Source organism: Pholis gunnellus (genome assembly GCF_910591455.1).
Source record: "Pholis gunnellus genome assembly, chromosome: 14".
Lineage (NCBI taxonomy): Eukaryota > Metazoa > Chordata > Actinopteri > Perciformes > Pholidae > Pholis > Pholis gunnellus.
The window spans coordinates 6,303,253-6,323,936 of NC_136541.1; the positions used below are offsets into that span (position 1 = coordinate 6,303,253).

Consider the following 20,684-nt stretch of genomic DNA (forward strand, 5'->3'; position numbering starts at 1 on the left):
TTAAGCTGCTTATCTCTTTTGACAGCACAGTGAGGCACTGTTAATCTTGTCTTTTGTCTGGGTTGGCCAGATTCCTCCCCAGGAAGGTCGTTAGGCTCTGGAACCTGTCCAGGCGTGGGCAAAGTGAGACCTAGGAGGAGAGAGCCAGCTCAAACTTGATTCCCACCCTGCCCATTATTGATAAAAAACAAAGGTTCAGGCTTCCTGTGAGGCCAAAAGACACTGTGTACCTAGTAGATATTGATTCCCTGACATATTCAGTGTGTGCTGCAGACGAACAAACAGACTAACTAAAGAAAACTGAACATCTTTGGGTTTTGGACTGTTGGACCTCACCTTGGGGTCTTTCTGACATTTTATAGAGAACACCACTCAATCGATTATCTGAGAAAATAATTAGATTCATCGATAATGAAAGGAATTGTTAGTTGCAGCCCTAACGGATTTTAAAAAGTATTTGTCATTAATTAAGTTACAAATCAAATACATGACTGATTGTTTTGTGAAAAGAAAAGAGCTGCAAGTGAACCTGTTGCCACTAAGGCAATTCATACTGTTTTTGCAGGCTGTTTTATAGTAACACATTCAAATAAACATCTACAATCCGAGGCTAACGTTGGGTTGAATAAAATAATAATTAGTTAAAATATGACTAAACTCTTACATCAGGTTTAGGTCACCTTAGGTCACCTGACTTTCGTCAAAAGTAAGGCTACAACACATAACCTTATCATGCACGTGCTTCAACAGCTTTTACCAAACCGCTGAAGTCTTCGAGCTCGGCCTCCTGATGAACCACAACACTGGTCTGCACCAGTCAAATGTAGTCCAAGGACAAACACGGGAGGCACACCAGTGTCTCAGTGTCAGGAAAGCAGCCAAAACTCCCTCTATTTTCACTCTTGATTACTGGCTTGGTATGAAAAGCAGATCGAGTGAAATGTTATGACGAACTGTGAAGTGGGAGACTGAGTGGGAAGCTTCATTGTGTAATGAATGGACACCGCGATGTTGCATGGCCATTGGTCAGTGCCGCTTTTTCACCTCTTTCTGTTTTTTTTTTCTTTTTCTGTCCCCCCCCCCCCCCCCCCGTCCCTTTTCTTGCGCTCTCTTCATTGAGACCTCTCGCTTGGCCCTCTGTCCAGCTGCCACCTGCCACCAGAGAGCCCGCCAACCTCAGGCCCACACAGCCGACCCCGGCAGATGTCCCGGAGTGGACACTGGGGTGGTGGGGGGGGGGCACGGGGGCAGAGCAGGCAGAGTGACACACCGGACAGAAGGAGAAAGAGTCCAAAAAAAAAAAGAGAAGAAAAAGCCATTGGCCTTGGCCATTATGTTTGGGCTGACATAGAGAAAATGTGATTGCAAGCATACATATGTTGAGTGCACGTGTGTGTTATTATCCATCGTATCGTCTCCTATTATTTGCAGGAGCCTCTGGTGAACCAGAGTACACTTACATATAGGGCTGCAACTAAAGAATTTTTTTTTGTTATTGATCGATAAATAGTTCGGTCTACAAAATGTCAGAGTGCAAAATTCCCCTCACAACAACCCAGAGCTCAATGTGACATCTTTAAATTGCGGCTGAAGCACTGGTTTATATATGATTTTAATTAAAAAGCCAACTGACGTACACTGACCTGACCCGATGAAGGATACAGCTGTGTTTCATTTGAAAACATTTGTGTTAGACTCCTGCTGCTGGTTCGTCATCTCTGCCGAGCTCGCTCTCCTTATGTAAGGAATTCATTGTAAGGAACCAATGAATAGAGATGAACACGGCCCCCATAACTCTGCATTTTTCTCATCATCCTGCTCCTCATTGCTCTCGCAGATAATGGGGAATTCATATGCCGGGCAACTGAAATCTGCTCGATTTGAAGAGGCTCTCCACAACTCTATTGAGGCGTCGCTGCGCTCCAGCAGTGGAGATCCACAGCCTATCTTCACACAGCTCTACCTTGAGCCGGAGCAGTATCCAGGTAACGTGGAAGGTAGGAAACGCACAGGTCGACTGCACTAAAGATTGTCTTGTTGTGCACCTCTGGTCTACATTTGAAAATACATACCTGTGGTCAGGGCTAATGTACTTGCACTGAGTCAAAGCTGTGGTCATATTTTTTGTTTGTCATTATGTTGGGTCTGTTTCCTGATCATTTCTAAGGATGTTTACGAAAAAGAACTGTTATTTGGAATTAATTATAAGGGAAATAAGACTTTCCTTTAAGAAAGAGCCCGATTTAAATAACATAAAGTGTGTATTGTTAGTACTTAAGTTTTCATTCATGTTAAACTGTATGCATATCTTGTTAGATTTTGACCTGCTATGCATTGATTAAAAGACTCTCTAGGTTATTGTTAAATGATTCGCTTTATCAGTAGTTTTTTCCAGGAAACTTAGTCGAACAATTATGTGGAATGTGCCTGTGAAATACGGTCTTTCTCATAATTCTAATCCAGCTCTGGTGAAAATAACCCAATTTCAAATGCCCATCAGACGTAAAGCCGAAAGCCGACCTCCACGGTGGGGAGCCGCCGGGCAACGAGCTCATGAACGGCCACTCTGCCAACGATCTGGAAGAGCTGGAGGAGGACGATGACTCAGACAGCAGCAGCCCTCCACTTCCCTACCTACAGGCCCCGGCACCCGACGGCTGCTGCACACTGGACGGTAACCCCAAAAAAGGCCTTGATTTGGAACAATGTGTATGTTAAAGCACAAAAACCTTTCCTTTAGAAGGAAATATAAATATCAAGCTTGTCGTTAAAGATGTTAAAATCATAGAAGATGTGATTTCTACATCTTTTGTTTTCATCACTCAATTCACAAACCGTCCAATCTACCGGTCAGACTTTATTTCATCAAAATGTCACATCTGTTTCACTGTCAACATCTTTCCTCTTCAGGGTTCTGTCAGGCCGGCAAGGACCTCCGCCTGGTATCCATAGCAACAGAGCCCATCGAAGTCCCAGCGGGCTTCGAGCTGGTCGGTGCCAAGTCCCCCAGCGTCCCCGAGCACATCTTGGTGTGTGCCGTGGACCGCCGCTTTTTGCCTGACGAGAATGGGAAAAATGCACTTTTAGGTCAGTCGCCCCCCCCCCCCCCCCCCCCCACCAGCTCGCTATCAGCACCATTTTAGGTTCCTGTTAGAATGAATACGCTTTATTGTTAGCCTGTGCTGACCAAAGACTGAAATATTTGTAAATTAGGCTGCGAGACTCCTTAATTCATCCTCCACCCGCAACATATAATATACAATTTTAGTTTTTGTGTTTTCCTTATTCAGCTAAATTGGATTACAAACTGCATTTTGTTGCACAACCCTGTTGTGCAAGGAAAATAAATAACCTTGTCACCTGTTTTTACTTCCAGGTTTTTCAGGAAACTGTGTGGGATGTGGGGAAAAGGGCTTTAGATACTTCACTGAGTTTTCGAACCACATTAACCTGAAGTTATCCACCCAGCCCAAGAAGCAGAAGCACTTAAAATACTACCTGGTGAAGAATTCTCAGGGTGCTCTGTACAAAGGACCCCTCATCTGCTGGAAAGGTAAAAAAACAACAACAACCAGCTTTTAAATTCTGCATTTTATCATTTCCTTTCACTCTCTGATGATGTGCTGGTACGTTTTGATCGTCAAACAGTTTTGGTCATTCCTCTCTGTTCCTCCTCAGACTGTAAAAGCCGCCAGATCTCCAGCAGCGCGTCGACGTCCAAACCCAGCTCGTCGTCCAGCAAAGAAAACGGAGGCGCCAGTGGACACAGCTCCTCGCCCTTCTCCTTCTCAGGTGAGACTCTACGCAGCACAATGTATAGTAAAATGGTGATTTCATCAGCAGTAAATAACATGTTCACTACATTTTCTTATTGCTGTTGCTATTAGCAGTGGTTGTTGCGGTGTCTGATGTCAGTTGCTGACGTCACGTCGTAATGTTTTCAGGCCAAAAATACGAGATCATGCTTAACAACAGTGTAATTAAATAAAGGTCTGAATGATTTCAGGTAAACCAGCAGCTTAATGTCACATGACGGTCGAGAGAGATTCTGCTTCCCTACAAGGAGGTGTTTGTTTTTCTCTCTGACCTCTCACATCAGGAGCGCCTGTTCCCTCTTTAATTGAAAAAAAAACAAACAGCTGGTGGGTCTTATGGTATTGATTAGACCCTGTCAGCAGAGATCTCCCGCATTAACGTGTCAGACAGCTGAAGCTGCGGGGCTCGTCGCTGGCGTAGCCTGAAATCTACTGACTGCGAACCTGCAGGTTCATCCTGCTCCCAAAGATTTCGCTGACACTTGGCAAGTGTCAAGCCAAGAGTTTGAACGCAGTAACATTCAGTAACTCCTCCGCTCCAAATGACTGTTTATCCTGCAATGATTGATGAAAAAAGGAGAGCTATGGTGTGTTTGTATTGTGCAGTGGACGTTGGATACGGACACAGAAGAGTCTGTGTGATTAGAAGCATGAAGGCCAAAGGCAACCAAATGACCAAACAGGGGAAAGGTGGGTGTGAAGGCTGCAGGGAGATGGTGAGTGTTATATGTATTTTAAAGTCCATTTTGTTTTTACTTCCAGATTCTCCACCCACCAGAACGACACAAGTGTCCTCTGTCTTTTTCGGGAGTCAGGACCTCGGCAGAGACTGCAGTTTCCTCAAACCTCTGTCCTCCACATCTGGAAACAAGACTCTACCAATAGGTGAGGCTCTTTTTAAGTGTATGTTGTTGTTTTTGATCAGCTATTCGCCATGCTAATGTATTTCCCCTCTGCATTATGCTTTACTTTTTTGCTGTATTATTAAAGACAGATGATACAAGAGATACACACATTTTCACACACTAGTCCTAATTGCATCCAGGCTTTGACAGAGGCATTTGCAAGGATTTAGATGTTGACAAGGCTTTGCCTTTATGTGTGTGTGTGTGACACTTAAATGGCCTTATTGTACTTGTGCTGAAAAGGGTTGCTTAGCTACATGGTTCAGCATAAGGCAGACGGAGCAGTGGCTGACCATGGAGCCAAGATTAACCTTTGCGTTGGCCTGTTTGGACAAACACACACACACACACACACACACACACACACACACACACACAGATGCATGTGTGTGCACACCAATCAATACTGAGGGGAGTAATGCTGTAATGACTTTTTAAGGCTTTGCTATCCATTAGCGCTTACAAGGTTGTGCTATTGACAAGCAAAGGCTACACATACCGATCAATGTTTTAATGTATTGCAAACACAGTGAATATGAGACGGCAAAATGTCCAATCCGGTCGTTGGCAGCGCGTTCATGTAAAGGAAATCAATAAGTTGCTGTTAGTCCTGACTCGTTTTCATGTATCGCGATAAATATTATTTATGTTTATATCTCCACAACTATTAGATAGATTTCCATGACATTGATGTAGTGACTTTTCTTTTAACGCAATCAAAATTTAAATGTCTCCTTTGTTTTTTGACAAAATATGCAAAACTAATTCAATTTGCATCAGCCTGTACTCTACTTTGTGCTTTGTCCTAATTAGCAAATGTTACTAAGATTTGTTTCCATAATCGTTAAACGCATAAATTAAGAACCAAATATATTGAAATATAAAGTCTCTCTAGTGTTTTACTGTGAATATTTATGTCTCTAGTCCCCACAGCTCTGAGGGTGAACGGGCCGATAAATTGCCTGGGTGACGGGCGTCCTCCCTTACTGAGCCCCTCCCAGGTCTCCTTAGGGCCTCAAGGTCCGGCGTATCGCACTGCTGACTTAGGAGACAGTCCTAGTAAGTCCTTTTTTTTCCTGACAACATTCCTCATCATTTATTTTGTTTTTGTTTTATTCTCTGTTTTTACGTTGTTCTCCGTCTGTTTTGGATGTTCAGTATCCTCTGCCATGAACTCGGGTCCTCCGAAGAAGCGCCACCGGAGCTGGCACCCCAACTCGTTGGTACCCGTCCCACCGACGGCCGTCCCCGTTCCAGCCATCCGGCCGATAGTTTGCTCTCCAGGTCAGTTCCTGAACCCGATGCGGATGACGCTTTGAGCTGTAATGGGATGAGTCAGAGTCGGTCAGATGGGTTGTAAATTGACCCTCATGGGTCTACTTTGTTTCGCTTGATTCACTGTGCATGCATGTGTGTGTATGTGTGTTTTTCTGTTCCTGTTGGAGCATAAGATGTGTTGTTTATAACCCCCACCCTCCCCTTCCTCTACCTCTGGTTTGGGGATGAATATGCCACATCCTCTACGTTCTCTGGTTGTTAGGGATGATTCATCCAGTATCTCCATGGAGATGGAGATGGAGAGTTTGTTGCAGAAATGGTTCAAATGATTGAGGAAGATTTCTGCGACATCATGTAATTGTGGTTATTTTTACAAGCATCATTTCAGCTAAATTGTCTGTCCTGATTTTATTTCTTTCATTGAAAACATTTCTGTGACAGCACAACAGCCACAAATATTACCGCTGTGTTCCCTTCTGGATAATTTAAAAGACTAATATGTTAAAACTTAACCTACGCCGCTGTTTAGCTCTAAGTGGTTGATCCTAGTATTGACGTATTATTCCATTATTTCCCTCAAGGTGCTGTATTAGGAATGTCCTCTCCTCAGCCACCGGTAGCAGGAGTCATTCAGCCCCAACCTGTCACCGCTGGAGAGACGGTCATCGTCCCCGACAATCTGCTCAACTCCTCAGGAGTTCGCCCTGTCATCCTCATCGGTACGAGCTTTATTTCAGCGACCTGCTTTTTCCTCATACTTAAATAAAATATCCTGCAAGGCACATCAGAGCAATGTGTAGCAATGTCAGAAAAGCTGAATCAGAGCCACTAAGTACAAAGTAAAATGTTCAGTTATCGGGGTAGTGATTATCAGGAAGTGAAGCGCCAATAAAGACTTTTCAGAAATGAACTATAAGTTCACTTTTTCAAGTGAGAGATGTCCCTCATCATAACAATGTGTGATACAACTTATTTTAATGTTTCAACTGTAAAAGTTGGTTAAACTCAAATCCAGTGAAAAGATGTTTAAAGTGAGCTCAGGTAGGTTTACCCACCCTACCCACCCTTTTGTTGCATATATTTTTAATTTACTGTATATTGCACTGCACTTTATAAATTTGGTCCCCATTTTTGCATTAGTTTGCCATTTCCTTGCATTGAAATATGAAGTTTATAATGACTAACTTGTCGTTGTTGTCCAGTATTTCTATGTTTCTATGTGTTCTATAGGTTTCTGTTTTGTTTAATGATAACTTTTCTTCTCAGGGCATGGCACTTTACCTTATTTCTATGGGAATGTTGGGGACATAGTGGTGAGCCCCCTCCTGGTCAGCTGCTACAAGAGCAGCCAGCTGACGGAGAAAACCCTGGAGACGTTGGGCCTCAACAGCAGCCAGCTTCTCTGTGTGGAGACGATGATTCTGCTCACTTTACAGTATCTCGCACGTTTAGGTAAGCAGCTAAACACAAACCCACACACACACACACACACACGCTAAGAAGCCTTGCAGTCGCTGGTATTTTTACTGACATGTTGCGTTTTTGCTGTTGTTGAACGCACCGTGGGGGGGGGCGTTGTGAGGTGGATGACCGGGAGGTGCTTAGTGTCTCATTTACACAGAAACATCGCTGGCAAAATTGAAATCTTAACTTTGTAGCATGCACGCTTCTGTATCAGTAGTTCGGTCTTTTCACGTGTGAATTTGTCTTGCAGGCTCGGTGCAGATTCCTCTGAGGGAGGAGCTGGAGCAGATTGTTTTGAAGGCCATGCTGTGCTGCCCCAGGGGTCCTGCCATCTCCCCGTCTCAGCTGCCCTGGTTGGCTCGGCTGGAAGCCAGCGTCTCAGGGGGCAGCGTCCAGGTCGTCGTTACCCACAACTCTTTGGGAGAGGGCATCTCGGAGTCACTTCGATCTCTGAGCGAGGGCCCGCTACACCAGAAGTGCCTGCCCACCTATGTAGTCATTATATGTGCCTCTAAAATGAGCGGCAACGAGTTCTGTGTGCTCGTTTTGGGTGAGTGTCTTCACCTGGTTGCTCCATTTGTGCTTTTTGACATCATTTGACTTGGTTGCTACCTCACTACGTCGACCAGTCTGTGCACACGTTTGTATGTTAAAGTTATAATCATATTGATCTGATCTTAACTTGTGCGTTGGACACAGGGAAATACCAAGCGCGGGCCTTAGCTGAAGGCATGCTGACAACCAATGAGTTTCTCAAGGAGATCAGCTACGAACTCATCACGGGGAAAGTCAGCATCTTAGCGTCTCACTTCAAAACCACGTCACTGGGTGAGTGCTGCGATGAGGGAGGCGTTCCAAGAGATTGTAAAGCAAAATATTACACTTAAAGCTAATGCTCTGTAATGACTGTGGCACGTTTTTTTTAGGCTATGATCCACTGACTAAAGTGACCACAAGACAAGTTTGACTCTATGATGCAGAATAAATACCAACGACAACAATAGAACACCGTAACACATATCAGTCCAATGGGATTCGTATGATAAATCTGTATCTGAGTGTTTTACATTGACTGTGCTGCCAATCAAAGAGGATATTGTAGCAGCTTCAACGCCTGGCTGTGAGGCTTTGTGTGAATAATAGCGACTGGTTGTTTTTAGGAGACAATCTGGACAAGCAGCTGGTGCGATACCAGCGCAGATGGAAGGGACAGGTCGTCCAGCCCTTCCAGGGCGATGTCAATGACCACATCCACTCCCAGGAAGCCGCCAGCATGTCACCACCCTCGGAGAGAGGTTAGACTGCCCTCTATCGAACTCGCTGAACTTCTTTCCCGAGCGAAAAACAATCATTATGGCATTCTACATAGACTGTAATCCTTCTGTTTAATTTGCAGAAAATGTCTGTTTTACTTTTTTTTGTTCCACATTAAGTTGACAGCGACACTGATACACATACCTCTTTGTTTTCCTGTAGCAGAGCTTTTAAGCAAGATCTTCCAGATCTATCCCACCCAGCTGAGCGTGGCTCGGAGCCTCCTCTCTCAAGTCTGCTCCATCGCCGACTCTGGAACTCAGAACCTCGACTTGGGGCGCTTTTGTAAAGTGGACTTTCTCGTCCTGGTGCCTCCATCTCACATTCTGGTACACCAGACGGCACAGCGCATCCGGCAATCAGGTTTGTGTTCAGCGTGATAAATAACAACACGATGAAGATTCAAGGATGACTTCTCCACGTGTATTGTGCTTAGATGCCCCGAGTGGACAAAGTCATGGAACTTTACAACAACCAGATAAAATTAACTTTTTAAGGGTTGAACATTAATGTCTTGTTGGTTTTGCTCAGGAGTGCTTGTCGACTTGGGAATCGAAGACGTCTGCTCAGCCCACCAGAAATCAGACAAGTACGTGGTGCGTCTGGACGGCGAGGTTCACGCCAAGATGGAAGCCTTCATGAGGAAAGTCAAGCAGAACCCCTACACCCTGTTTGTCCTCATTCACGACAACTCGCACGTGGACCTCACAAGGTAAGACGACTCGACAGACACTATTTCACTCTGTTTATAATCTAAAGATGTGTAACAGAAGATAAGTCCTTTTGTATGCACTGTTTAAAGCGGGGAGGAGGAGAAAGTGACAACAAATACAGCACTAGTATCTTTAACCTTCCATTTTGGTCAAAAGCTGGCCAATCATTTTAAGGTTTCTTTTTTTATTTTAGACGTATTTTTATTTTAATGATTTTAATTACTTATTATGCTTTTTTTTAATATGCTGCATCTTTGCTCAATGTTGTATCCTTTTTAAACTATTAAAAAATGTCTTTGTAAACTTTATTTGAAAGTGCTGTATAACATATTGGGTTCAAATGATATTTGATCCCCATCGTTTGCTGGATTTTGTTAATTTAGAGCCAGTTTGACAGCATTCTGTTCAGCCAAGATCTTATTCCAAGTAAACCACTGCCGTCACTGCCAAAAGCTAAAACAGATCCGTTCCTGAGGGGTTTTCCTGGGATATGACCTTCAACACACTGAACAGTTAGCGCAGCAAATTTAAAAGCCTTCGTGAGCCATGCCCCTAATCGAGTTGTCGTTTGCATCCAACTTGAATTTTATGAAATTAGAATATCCCTCGCAGGTTTCAAACCCTTTGATCTACTCCCTCTCTAGTGCTCTGTCAGGCTCTGTGTGCCACGGCGAGCTGCAGGGTTTGGCCGACCGGGTGGTCAACTGCCAGGAAGTCCTCGATGCCATGAACCTCCTGGTCCTGCAGGTCAGCTGCTTCCCGTACACGCTGCAGACCCACCAGTCCCGCATCAGCATCCATAACGAAGTTCACTGGCCCTCCAGCGAAAGTCTGGTGAGTTTTTTTTTTACTTTGAACAGCCCAAATGCTCTGAAGGTTTGAGAAAAGTCATGCAAGTCTTTATCAAGGAGCTTTTGTCTAATATTGCATCTTGTGGAAAAAAGGTTCAGTGAAAGTCATACAGGGATATATTGACGTGTGAGCTATTTAATTTATTTTGCAAATTAAACATTGCAGAGTTATGGCAGCATGCTGTGGTTTAGCTACTCCACCTGGTGGACCCAAGGTGAACTTACAATAACTTACATTACGAGAGGTAACTTGACCCTGATTGACTTTTGCGATATTAAATGAGATATCTTTTGGGGGCATTTTTGCATTAATTTGACAGTTTGCATTGAATTAACAGTGCTTCCGTTAGGCTTCTGGGGCACTCCCAATGTATCATTTTTTAAAGATTTTTTTTCTGCTCATGATTCATCTGTCACACCATAACTGTATGCTGCTAGTGAGTCTTCAAACAGATATTTGGTCTGGTTTGAGGTCATTGTTTGTTCGGTTGTAATTCTGTTTACATTGACTGTGGTAGAAAGTGATCTGGGTCAGTCCTAATTATATTTGCAGCAAAGATCTTAATTTGTCCTGAAGTTTCAGAGCAGAGGTGGCAATGCTGCAGGACTTGGTCGATCATTATATCGAGCTGAATTAACAAAAACACTGATTGATGTTGAAGTTTTGTCTAAATTACATTATTTAAAGCAGTGGCTCTCAAAAACAATGTGTTGCACAAAATTAGATTCACTTTTCAGACATTCCTCTCACTTTTTTCTTGTGAGTTACTGCATATTATTCAGGCCTGTAGAAGATTACTCAAATAGTTACTCATGAGCCTTAGACATATACGATGTTGATGATGGTTCACAAATGCACATTGCCACTTTTTAAGGGGTCATACTTCAAAAAGGTTGGGAACCACTAATTTTAGAGGGCGAATAATAATGAAGTGAAAGCTTTCAGATCAAGCATCATGCAGTGAGAGAAGACTCATTAACCGCTCAGTAAACTAGGTCTGCTTTTCACTATCGTGAATATGTAAGTGGAACAAAAAGCTAGATTTCTTGCCACATGTATTGAGAGGATGACATGTTCTGACTATACTATAATTGTCCTCCAGCAGGGGGAGCAGTCTCCTAACGAGTTGCTCTACTTTGGCCTGAGGGACTACAGCAGCTCCCTGCAGTGGGGTGTGGCCAGCCCCATTCTGCGTTGTGACGATGCCTTTGAGAAGATGGTCCACACGTTGCTGGAAAGGTCAGTGCTGTGTCATATAACAGATAAATCATCAACATAGATTAACATATTGTCATCCAATATAAAGTCTGACAGATGTGTTTTTGAATTGGCACAAACCTAAAAACGCAAACCTGTCTAAATGGTGCCTGTGTTGATAAAAGACGTTTTCATCGGCAATGTAGCTCAAACTTGGGTGTTTGTGTCCCAGACATCCGCACCTGCACAGCATGGTGATCCGAAGCTACCTGCTGATTCAGCAGTACACCGAGGCCATGATGGCCTTGACCTCTTCCCCGTCCCTGAGAGACCACATAACCCCAGAGACCCTGGCCATGGTGGAGGACCTGATCAACGCCCCAAGCAGAGAGGGCTCCAAGGGCCGGGGCCACATGCTGCTAGTTCGGGTCCCCTCGCTGCAGCTGGCGATGCTGGCCCGGGAGCGACTAGAGGACGTGAGGGACAAACTGGGGCTCCAGTTGTGCTTCGCTGTGCTGCTGGGAAGCCCGGCCACCGAGCTCAACCTACAGAAGAACTTTACCAACCGCCTCAAGGTGAGAACACAAAGAGTCATTTCTTTTTAGCATGCTTTCTACTAAACATTTGAATAACATTTATACAAAGTTACTGTGGGGGGTTTTTTCAAGCAGGATGTTTTGAGGAAATCAGATCCACGAGTGAAACTCATCAGTGTTTCATTAGATATCTGAATGAAACTGGGTTTTTGCAAGGACATCTGAAGTAATTATCAGGGAATTGACTTAATTCTCAGTATTCACTAATCTCGATTTCTCAGACTTTTCCCTTAGATTATTGAGATTAATCTCAAACCTCATTTAAACCACCGAAACCCTGCCAGCAAATGTTTTAAGACTTCTAATCTTTTCTCCTTTGTACAAGTGTGGCTTCTTCACCTTTTACATAAGGGACCTGTGGACTACTTGCTTAAAATGAGGCATTTAGAAAAAACGTTTTATTTTGTTAAAAGAACGTGTCTATCTCCAGTATCAACCCAACATGCAGGCTTGGGCTAGTTCTAAATGATGCATTCATAACCAAACAGTAAACGTGTTGTGTTTTGCTTTAGGCGTGGAGAGGCTGTGAGAATGAAGACTGGGTGCCACACACGTATGAGGATCTGGAAGGGCTGCCCTGCATCGTCATCCTTACAGGGAAGGACCCTCTTGGAGAAACCTTCCCCAGGTAAACTCATACTCAATACCCTGTCACTCCTAAAACGTGATAGTCCGTCGTGGAAAGTATAGTACGTTCCCTTTTAGCTCATCTATAATTCCTCTTGGCGCGCTGTTGCCTTGACTTTTTGATAGAAACGCATTCAATGAAAATTAAAAACCAAATATAGGACCATGTCTCAGCAAATCTCCTCCTTCACACTTTTACTCTTCTAGGTCTCTGAAATACAGCGACCTGCGTCTGATAGACTCCAGCTACCTGACTCGCACGGCCCTGGAGCAGGAGGTGGGTCTGGCCTGCACCCACGTGTCCATTGGCGTGGTCCACGAACCCAAGAAGGCCATGGCCCCCCGGGAATCAGACGGGGAGAAGGCCACCACCAGCTTGAACGATGGAGACGAGCTGGAGAGGCCTCAGAGCAACGGCAGCGCCGCAACCAGAACCTCTGGTGAGTCCCCGAACTCAGTGAGCTACTGAGTCTTAACTCCAGATGTTGGCTTTAAGTAATATCTTCAAAGGTATTTGTATTTATCTTTTTACTCTCTTTGTGTCACTCAGGCTCTTTGGCAGAGAACGGTGTCAGCTCATCGGACATTGCCGACTCTTTCCAGAGGCCCTCCACCTCCACCTGCCCACCCGAAGGTGCCATCACCTCAGACATGGGCACAGGGACGCAGGGCTTCAAGCAGGAGTGTGATTCCCTAGAAAGCCAGCTCTCCACCAACCCCTCTAAAGCCTCCAAGGCCCCTCCCTCTCTTTACTCCAGTTCCTCCTCTTCCTCCCCGTCGTCCTCCTCCACGCAGAGGCCCAGCCAGTCCACACAGTGCGTGCGAGAGCCTAAGCCCACTCGGGTGTCACCGCGGACGGTAATCATGTCGCGGGCGGCATACAGCCTGCTGGCGGGTGAGTCGGGGAGTCAGCTGAGCTCCTTCTCCCTGCTGCCTCATGCCGACGTGGCCTGGAGCAGCCCGCTGAGGCCCCTCGTCACTCACAACCTGCAGGGGGAAGAGCGGAGCATGTACTACCGCGAGTGGACCATCGCCAGGCAGCATCACGCCGATTACGAAGCTCCATCTGTGCCACATCCACGACGCATGCTACTCAGTGGACCCCCACAGGTAACAACACACAAGTACTGCTCCCCCTATAGGTGCAAATAAGTATATGTATATTAGATTGATTTATTTATGCATCTGGATGTAAGTGTCAGTGTAACATTACAGGGATGATTTTTTTCTTTGTCCTTAATTAGGTGGGAAAAACTGGTGCCTATCTGCAGTTTCTTCGCATCCTGTTTCGAATGCTCATCAGACTGTTGGAAGTAGATGTGTATGATGAGGAAGAGGAGGAGGAAGAAGGTGAAGATCATTGCTGACTCATTCATCCTGACCTCACATGGTGTTAAACACACCATATATATGATGAGGAACTAAATGTCAAGTTGTTTATTTTTTCATTCACATCTATTCATGTTCTTTTCTCCTCCAGAAACATCAGAGGTTACAACTCTCGTAAAAACCCAGCTGCCTGACATTGAGGAAGTGCGGAAGCTGCCCTTTGACCCCTACCCCCGGGACCCTAAGTTCAGGAAGGCCAGCCCTGTTTACACTGACAAGAGGTCAAAGTGCTTAAAAGGTCAGCAGATATATGCAAACGCACAACAGAGGCAGTCTCGGTCATTTAATCTGCCATTGTAAAAACGACATTGGTTTTAATTCAAAGTATATGTGTGAACATGTTTGATTTTTGCGATCTGCAGATTTGAAGCAAGAAGGCGAAAGCCAAACGCCAGAAAAACGAGTGACCAAGTCCATACGTCTGAGCAGGTTTGCTGCCCACAATGCCTTTCACCACTGTGAACAGTGTCACCACTACTGTGAAGCCGGCCCCGCCACACAGGTGAGTGCACACACTTCCCCTTCCTCAACATCAATCATCCGAGGGACTCGTTTGGGCTTGAGGAACATTGCTGATTTATAGATGCACGTCCAGATATCCAAACCTGTCAAAATACTGTGACAGGTTTGGATACCTGTATGTGCATTTTTTACTGTCATGCTTAATGGTGATCCCTCTGTGTTTACAATGCATGTGTGTGTGTGTGTGTGAATTTGTGTGCTGTAGCTGTCGGAGTGCACCGTCCATGCTTTCACCTTCTGCTCGTCCATGCTGGGGGAGGAGGTGCAGCTCCAGTTTGTCATTCCCAAAGCCAAGGAGCAGCACTTTGTTTTCAGTCAGCAGGGCAGCCACTTGGAAAGCATGCGCCTGCCTCTGGTCTCCACCAAGGTTAGTTGACTCTACATATGTGGGAGTATTTGTGTGTGTGCGTCTGTAGGTATGTGCTGTAGGTTTCTGGAGAGGGTGGAATTGCTCATCTCTTCCTGGTATAGCTGGTTAAATATTTTTTCTGGGTCACAACTTTACTATTTTGTTTTTTACCCTACTTTCCTGTCTCTCTGTGTCTGTCTCTAGGACCCGGATCGGTTGAAGAGTCCGATCTTCACCCCGACTACAGGACGCCAAGAGCACGGCCTGCTCAACATTTACCATGCCATGGAGGGAGCCACTCATCTGCACATTCTGGTGGTCAAGCAGTTTGAGATGCCCCTCTACAGAAAGTACTGGCCCAACCACATCTTGCTCGTCCTGCCGGCTGTGTTCAACAACACGGGAGTTGGTGAGCAGCTCTCCGGCTTAATTAAACTGAGATGTCTTAACTATTGAGCAAAAGTTAAATATTTTTCAATGCATGTATCAGCAATTTTTTTCTGGGCATTATCTAATTTTACTGTAAACAAAATACCTTTTGTGCTCAACAAAGAAATGCATTTTCTGAACTGTAAGAGTTCACTTGTAAATTTGTAATCCACACACACCATGCAAATTCAATTTGCCCTGCTTATTACCTCCTGCAGCACTGTGCTTAAGTTGAAGGGCACTGTAGGTGTAACAGTTTTGAGAAAGTATATAATAGAAAAATTGACACATGCGCTTCTGTCCGTTCAAGGTGCTGCCCGCTTCATGATCAAAGAGCTGTCATATCATAACCTGGAGCTGGAAAGAAACAGACTGGAGGAGCAAGGTGTCAAGAGGCAAGATGTATGGCCTTTCATTGTCATGATGGACGACTCGTGCGTGCTGTGGAACACCCACCAGCCAGCAGACGGCAGGTAGTAATTCTTTCTGATTTGTAAAGTGTACATAGAAACAAGTTGCTGAGTTATTAGAGTTATAATGTGTCACCTTAAGCTACTTTTAGCAATTTATTACCCTATTACCAAGGTTGGAAATTTGTATTTTATCATATTTAAAGACCCTTAAGAAAAATACAGAAAAAGTATGTGATTTTTAAACCGTGTTTGCCCCCAAAAAAAACTATTCTCATGTGTGCTCTGTCCTACCTTTTTTTCTCTGTCAGTGAGACATCGGATGGAACCAACGTGTCACTGAAGATGATGCTGCAGCATATGGAAAACACACCGAAGATCTCCCTGTACGCAATGTGCGGTACGCGCAGGTGGAGCAGCAGCCTGGCTCGCAAGTCTCCCAGCCATCCCTTCAGCCGGTGTCACCTCCATGACTTGGTCATGCTTAATGTGGACCTGACGCAGAATGTTCATTATGACCTTAATCGGTAAGTTAGGCGAGGGTTGTGTCAATCAGTCACGCGTTTCGCAAGTTGTTTCAGCGTCTTAATCCACTGCTTTTGCTATTTTGGTCCCATGTGCAGGTATAGCTGTGAGGAGGTGGACTTTAATTTAAGGGTGAACAGTAGTGGGCTGCTGCTGTGTCGCTTCAACTACTTCAGCCTCATGAAGAAACACATTCCAGTTGGGGGAAACAAAGACTTCCTGGTCAAACCGAAACTCATGGTAAGTGTCGCGTTCGTACAAACAAAATGCCCATTTGTAAGAGGGTCTTCTGGTGAGTTTATTTGTATGAAACACCATCAAACACTAAACTGCTTTCTTCCCTCCCCAGGATATGGGAAACCCCACCGCAATCAGCCCGCCGCAGTACGTCTGCGCCCCAGATAGCGAGCAGACCCTCCTGGACGCCCCGGCCCAGTTCCTGCTGGAAAGGTTCCTGCAAAGCTGCAGCCACAGACTGTTTCCGAAGGCCGTTCAGAACAGAAGCAACCCCGTTCTGTCCATTGACAGCTACCTCAACATCAGCCCGGAGGTGAGAGCTCCCAGGAGGTTGCAGTTGAAAGCATGAGACGAGACTGTTAGCATCATTCCTTCAGCTTAAATCTGCCAGAAGACTGTCGTAAAAAAACCTCTTTGGGATAGAAGCAAAGTGCAGTTGATCCCCGAACATGCTGAATTTCCTATATTTGTACATACTGTACTACTGTTTATGGGGAATTGCTGAAGTTTAAGCTATGACAAGAATAGGAACAACCTGCTGACTTAGTATCAAACGTTTTTTTATAAGCCTTCCATTTGTAGGATTTTCTTTAACCAGGGAAACGTGTTGCACGATTTCGCCATCTGTTTTGCTGAGAACATTTTGACCTACATACACGCACATGTGCAAACACTGAATGCTAACATTGCACATTTCCACTGTAGGCTACATTTGTTGTGCACAACTTCATTATTTACATGCCTGGACACATTTCTTGTGTTTGTGTTTTCTCCTGTAATGGAAATAAATCATGATGCACGCAATGCAACCTCTGAATCTGCTTGTAAAGACGCCTCCGATTAATCCCCACAGGATTTATCAGTGGTTCTTTCCTTCATTTTGACACAAAAGATATGCACTTTATGTTTCTTATAGTTTGCTTGAGTGGAATTAACAAAATGTGTCTTATGCGTCATATGTTTGGTCACAGATTTCTGTGTGCTACATCAACTCTCGTCCACACTCCACCAACCTGAACCATCAGGGCCTGCTGTTCAGCGGCCTGCTGCTTTACCTCTGTGACTCCTTTGTCATCTCTGGACTCCTCAAGAAATTCCGCTTCCTCAAAGGTGGTTATTGCAACTGCTTCTGTTGTTATTGTCTCTGTTGTTAGGTGGTATGCGACACTAACGTATGTGTCGATTAAGGCGTGCCCGTGTATATATTCCTGTGTCTTTCTGACCAATAATCATGAAAAATAAATGGTAGAAACTTAATGCATGTGAACAGATCATAGCCTGCCTAGCTTTAGTAAGCAGAACAGCCTCTGAGGGACACTAGCAGGCCTTTTTAGAGGACGACCCGCTCTGATTTTTACCCTGATTGTGTCCACAGGCGCCACTCTCTGCGTGATCTGCCAGGACCGAAGTTCCCTGCGCCAGACCATCGTCCGACTGGAGCTGGAGGACGAGTGGCAGTTCCGCCTGCGGGACGAGTTTCAGACGGCTAACTGCAGTGAGGACCGGCCCCTCTACTTTCTGACTGGCCGCCATGTTTGAACCTAAAAAACAGATTTGATTCCAAACCACCCAGCGGTCACAATTCTTGCCATTCCAATGGAAGGTCGGAGAGGATATGCTGGAGCACTAGATCCAAAGTGCCCCACAAGTGGACACAAGGCCACCTAATATGGCTTTCCTTTCGTCTGCACTACCACAGTGCACTATGACTGACTCTGAAGAGGGTCCGGTGCGTGTTTTAACTCTTGCTTGTAGCTGGGATTGTCTCCACTTTGCTGTGGGGGGAAAACATGGACGCTCTCTGATCAACGATGTGACTATTTGAAGATTGTATTTGTACATACAAATGTACTTTGACTACGGTTTGTCCCAGTCTGGGCATACGTGTTTATCTCAGGGTTTTAAAGGGAGATCCAAGGGAGGTCGCTTAAAGGAGTAAAGCTTTTTTTCTTTTTTCGTTCACCGTGTATTTTTGATTTGTGTTGTGCACCAAAGACATCCTCAGCCTTTGCCCTTCGCTCTACTCGTCCCTCGTCCCTCCTCACCTGCTCTGCCTCTCAAACTCCACGCAGCCTATTGACTATAAAAGTCAGCTCACTGTATTAAAGAGATATTAACATAGAGGTTGACCTGTATTGGATTTCTCAATCATTTAAACTGCAAATGGACTTCTGTCTTGTGCCTCTGAAAATATATATGTGTGGAATCGATAATCTTTCTGACGGGGAGCTGAACGAGTGTGGTTTTAGTCTCAAAATGTCTTGACACGTGAATCTATCCAAAGACTTTTTCACAACTGAAGAAAAGTCGTGTCCCTTCAAGAATGTAGTACGTTAATGTTCTATTAAGCCGTGAATATACAACCATGAAGCAGGTCTGTTGTCCAAAACACACTTTTCTGACTTGCCACGGGTTTTTACTTTTACAACTCATCTGTAAATGTTAAAATGCCAAACAGACGGACGTGGAAGCAAAACTAGTTTAGTTGTAAATGTTTTGTATTCGGGCGTTAACTGACTTGAATACTGGGTATTTGAAGCATAATCACATCATGCCAGTCAATGCTATTTAATAAGCCAGCCTCTTCACTGCCAAATATCCTGCTGCTGAGTACTGTGATTTGAACCTCCTGTTAGAATGTTCTGAGGCTGATTGTACATTAATGGTCTTGGCTACCATCCACACATTAACTCACAATCTGCCATATTTTGTCCCCCCCAAAAATACATAGGGTCAAAAGCAGCTGATCAGATCATTTCATATACTTGAAAGTAGAATGTTTTTATATGTTTCTGCACAGGGTTGTCCAAAGAATATGCCTTTTTAGTGACGTTTCATACAGTCACTGCTCAAGTCTCTACATTTTTTTCGGACCAATGACAATGAAGAAACCATTTAACTGTGAGGCGAAGAAATGTTGTGTGTCTGAGTGAAGCAAAATGAAATAATTTGAGTTTGGACTACTGTACTGTTTAAAGCTTTGTTTACATTAATAATATATTATATCATCCCCTTAACCACTGAGGGTTACTGATGTTTTTTTTAGTCTTGTGTAACTTTTGCCAGTATCTTTTGGTCATGATGTCTTTCTTCATTGTATGTTGTGTTGCAAAGACGAGAAGAATCTACCTAGAGGAGTCCTTAACCACATGTCTGTATCCCTTCCTGTTCTTGTGTTGTGTTTTTATTGAAAATGAAAATCAGGTCCATTAGGGATTCTTATTTATTTGACAAACATTTTGGACTGATAATCATATTGAAGCGTAATATTTCATTGCATGCTGAGCTCGCCTAAACCGAGGGCGCGTGTTCTCTTCAAAACCATCCACGAAGGCTTTGCACAAGACCCAAACGAATGATTCTTAGAGCTACTGAGTGTCACTGGGGGTAGGAAATGTGAACTTGCACAATACAAGTTACCAGCAGGAAAAACAAATATTTCCCATTATTAAATGAGCCCCAAAATTTGTCCAAATACAAGACTTGTGATCCAAACTTTAACTTAAACACCAATAGTCCATAGAATGTGTCTTTCTTGTTAATAATTTAACACTTAATATGCAACTTGCTCTCACAATCGTCAATGAAATGTGTTTGATAACCACGTGCGGCCCAGTGGTAGCCTTGGTGTCCGGGTGATCTACCTCATGTTTACTGTTGTGGTTGCAGGCTGTGAACGTATGACATTAGAGCCATGCTATTGTTGTTGAAAATGTATGAATGTAATAAAAATGACTTCGAAAATCATTCTCTTATTTTTTTTCGGCCTTTCTTTTGAGCTTGGAGTGTTTATATGTTTCCACCTGTGACAGTAGCACAAACACAGTGAATATGTGTTCACAGAGTACAGAAATATACATTTCACCGAATTTTATTTTGAATTCTAGTGGACATCCTAAAGTTTCCGGATAGCAAGTATGATCCCAAATGTGATTTTTCAATTTTGGAGAAATGTGTATAGAAAGATGCACAAGTCATCTGGAGTCAAATTGATGGAGTAGGGCAGCCATAGAAAAATGCATCTTAGGTTTGACTATTTTGCTCTTAAATAAAGAGAAAATA

General features: G+C 44.2%; 1 protein-coding gene across 1 annotated transcript; it reads left to right on the forward strand.

Annotated features, from left to right (window-relative positions):
- Positions 1 to 1,840: 1,840 nt before the first annotated feature.
- On the forward strand, positions 1,841 to 20,357 carry greb1l (GREB1 like retinoic acid receptor coactivator; the record flags this gene model as incomplete). Its single annotated transcript, XM_079174027.1, has 32 exons — positions 1,841 to 1,997; positions 2,501 to 2,674; positions 2,911 to 3,087; positions 3,377 to 3,553; positions 3,679 to 3,792; positions 4,578 to 4,700; positions 5,645 to 5,779; positions 5,879 to 6,004; positions 6,580 to 6,717; positions 7,265 to 7,450; positions 7,713 to 8,012; positions 8,162 to 8,290; positions 8,623 to 8,757; positions 8,939 to 9,139; positions 9,308 to 9,488; positions 10,134 to 10,323; positions 11,444 to 11,580; positions 11,771 to 12,113; positions 12,647 to 12,762; positions 12,969 to 13,201; positions 13,312 to 13,871; positions 14,006 to 14,111; positions 14,242 to 14,388; positions 14,513 to 14,652; positions 14,878 to 15,039; positions 15,226 to 15,430; positions 15,761 to 15,923; positions 16,172 to 16,387; positions 16,484 to 16,625; positions 16,735 to 16,935; positions 17,594 to 17,732; positions 17,998 to 20,357. The coding sequence occupies 32 exons, from the start codon at positions 1,841 to 1,843 to the stop codon at positions 18,159 to 18,161; spliced, it is 5,817 nt and encodes a 1,938-aa protein (XP_079030153.1). The 3' UTR covers positions 18,162 to 20,357.
- Positions 20,358 to 20,684: the final 327 nt, after the last annotated feature.